This window comes from Galeopterus variegatus, unplaced genomic scaffold (genome assembly GCF_000696425.1).
Source record: "Galeopterus variegatus unplaced genomic scaffold, G_variegatus-3.0.2 Scaffold2841, whole genome shotgun sequence".
In the NCBI taxonomy this organism is placed as follows: Eukaryota; Metazoa; Chordata; class Mammalia; order Dermoptera; family Cynocephalidae; genus Galeopterus; species Galeopterus variegatus.
In genome coordinates, this window is record NW_007728952.1 from 255,293 (window position 1) to 258,583 (window position 3,291).

General features: G+C 44.9%; 1 protein-coding gene across 1 annotated transcript in view; it reads right to left on the minus strand.

Moving 5' to 3' along the window:
• The window catches only part of ANXA2 (annexin A2), a 47,468-nt gene extending 46,632 nt beyond the window's left edge, over window positions 1-836 (minus strand). Inside the window, exon 1 of the mRNA XM_008583158.1 lies at window positions 785-836. Coding sequence (XP_008581380.1) covers window positions 785-815 — 31 coding nt within the window. The 5' untranslated portion in view covers window positions 816-836. The remainder of the gene's footprint in view (window positions 1-784) is intronic.
• Window positions 837-3,291: the final 2,455 nt, after the last annotated feature.

Below are 3,291 nucleotides of genomic sequence, written 5' to 3' on the forward strand. Positions count from 1 at the left end.
CCTTTTTTTTTTTTTTTTTTTTTTTTTTTTGGCGTCAGTGCAGTGGAGGAAAGAATTGTTCCAAGAAACATAAATCTGGATTCCCCTGAGCTGGGGCCGTTGGCATCCAGCTCCCCATTACCGTCTGCAAACATGTTGGCTTAACCTCTGGCCGCCAGTCCCCAGGAGAAGCGCAAGGGAAGGCGAGTCGCCCGGTCCTGCCCTGCAACGCCGGGCCCTCCCCGGCGTCCGAGCGCGCAGGGAAGCTCCAGCCAGGGTGGGGGTGGGATGGGGGGTGAAAGGTCGAAGCCCGGAGCCAGGGCCCCAGCCCACCTTCGGCCAGGAGGTGACCTCCCCGGGGACAGCTGTGCTCAGCTTCTCTCCGCGCCCCCCGGGACCGGCTGCGCACCCTGCACGTCGGGCAGCTTGCTGCGGCCTCATGGCAGGCCGTCCCGGGCTGGGTGGGGCCCACGGCTTTGAACCCTGAACTTCATCAAAGTCCTCTCTTCCTTCTTTTATGACTGCCGTGTTTTTTTGCAGCCGCTTGGCCAGCTCCTTCGCTCGGTTTCGCAGTTTCTCGCTTTTCTTCCCTGCTTTCCTTCCACCGCAACATGTGGCAACATGGTAACATGTGAGCAAACACATATTTGTGTGTGTGACTGTGCAAATACTCCATTCAAATCTCAGACTAGCAGGAATGCCTTGCTAAGAATCCCGAAGACCAACTCCCTCCTCGCGCACTTACTCCATGCTGCTTTGTCTTAAATCTTGATGCTTCTGTGCTTTAATCTCCCGCATAGCTTACCATCCATTTTTACTTTCCAGTTGAGTGTCATTTTACTTCTGAGAATCAGAGAATGACAGCAAGGCCTGCTGACAGTCGGTGCTATGCTCACCGTCACATAGCGAATTAGCTGCAGAGTCCGGCCACCGCGGGGGTCTCTAGACCCCCAGCTAGGAGCTCACTGTTACCAGTTCTTTCACTAGGAATTGTACACGATAGGCCCTAAGAGGAGAACAAATAGAAAATAAAGCGGCACTTTTGATACAATTTCTGATTTACATATATAACTTTTCAATTTAGGCTGAAAGCTTTAAAGGCAAAAACGATGTTTATCTGACTACTTGGTGTGAACCGTTTGGAACATGAGGGGAACACAGGCGGACCACAGTGGTAGGCAGCGTTCAGCCTCACTTCTCTACTTCTCAGGGCAGGTTCCATAGTCCCTTAATCCTGCTTGTGTTGTGATGGGCCCTCTACAGAAGATAAGATTTAATTCAAATCATGTGGAATATATGAAAGCCATCAAATATCCAAAATAATATTTTGCATATCTTGGGCATCCAGCAAATCCAAAGTTACGTAGATCTGTGCGATCCCCAGGCTTTGCTTCATGCTAAAGAACTTCACACTGATGTTATCCTAAGAGTGAAGCTAGTAGAAGTCATGGATTGCTTTTTCTGAGGAAGGTGAGGCCAGTTCTGCCAGTATAAAAGAACTTTTGAATCTTAGTCCAGAGATTCTCTCCTTTCTCTCTTTCTAGTACCCCCTCACCCCACCTCCTGCTTGGGGAGAATGTTTACTACATCAGACCTCAGATTATGTCTGCTGTTTTGCATATTGTCCTCTAAGTGCTTGACTTTGTTTGGTTCACACCTTATCAGCCGCATTTCAACACCTCTAATAGTGCCTAGCTAGCTAGCAATGATAGGCACTCTCTAAATGTGAGAGAATGATAGAATTATTCACTGAACAATAGAATGTTAGAGCAGGGACTGGCCATAGAGATTAACTTGCTCTATCCTTGATTTTTATATATGAAGAAATTGGAGCCCAAATAAAGTGTCCTGCCCAGTCAAGGAATTAAATAATGCACCCAAGTTACTCCCTAAAACTTAGTGGTTAAAACATAAAAATCCATTTGTTCGCTCATGATTCTGCAACTTGGGCGGGACTCAGTGGGGACAGTTTGTCTCTGCTACACGTGATGTTGGGTTGGGTAATTCAATTGGAATTGGAGGATCAAAAGTGGCTTCACTCATTTGTCTGGGGCCTCAACTGGGGTTGCTGGAATGACAGAGCAGGCTGGGCCTTTCTCTCCCTTGATCTGTCATCCTCCAGGTCCTCATCTCTCTCACACCAAGGTAGTAATGGCAGCTGGCTTTCAAGAAGCAAAAGCTGAAACTGCCAGAGCTCTTAGTTCGGAGGCTGTGCAAAAACAGGCAACAGTCTGGATTTGGCCTATGGGCTATATAGTTCTCTTATCCTTGTTTTAATCCATTGCTCTGCTCAATTTTTGGCTTTGCCCTCTGGCTTCTTAGCTCCACCCTCTGAGATGTCTTTCCTTTTCCTGAAGAATGGTCCATATTTGTAGGTGAGCAGCTCTCTCAATCTGTTTCATGCCAGTAGAAACTCAAAGTTCTAGAAAAATCTTTTCATTTTGAACTGTTTCTATGTTTAAGCTGGCAGTTCTTTCATTAATACAAGTACAGTATCTTTAAAACCATGATGATTTTCTATAAATCTTACTGGGTTTCTCTCCATGATCCAAAATCCATATCCGATACAATTTTCTCAGTAACTTTATGGGTTGTGTGTAAATCTTTTGGGGGCTTAATTCCATGCTTAAGATTGACATTCATTATTTTTTCTGAAACAGACCTCTCGCTACTTTGCACCCATCAGGCTGCAGTGAAACAATGCACTTAAGATTCTTAGAAGCCCAGAGATGGTCTTCAAAGTACCACATTAAATCTTTCTACAGCCTTTTTTTTTTTTTAAGTTTTCATAGCCACACCTAAGATTTGATCTTTTATCCTGAGGCCATTTCTTATGCACTTAAATATTTCACTGGCTAGAATTCTGCTTGAAAACCAAACACATCTTTCCTTAGTGCATCTCTTTCTTCTTGTCTTTTGACATAGCAGTTGAAAGAAGCCCATTGGTACTTTCAACATTCTGCCTAGAAATCTCCTTGGCTAGGTCCACACGTTCATTAGGCACTTGTTCTATCACTCACGTTACCACAGGCAACAGTAACATCAACCATCCAGCCACTACATGATATAGGCTGCTTTTTTTCCATCCTCCCATAATGATTTCCTCACTGCTCCTCCAACCTCCACTAAGAATCTTCTCTCTAATTACCAACTGGCAGTAAAGTCAATGTCACATATTTTAGGTTTTTGTTACAGCAGCACTCCACTTGTAGGTACCAATTTCTATCACAGTTACCTACTACTATGAAATAAACCACCTCCAAATCTTAGAGGTCTCAAACAACCACCACCATTTATTTGTTCATGATTCTG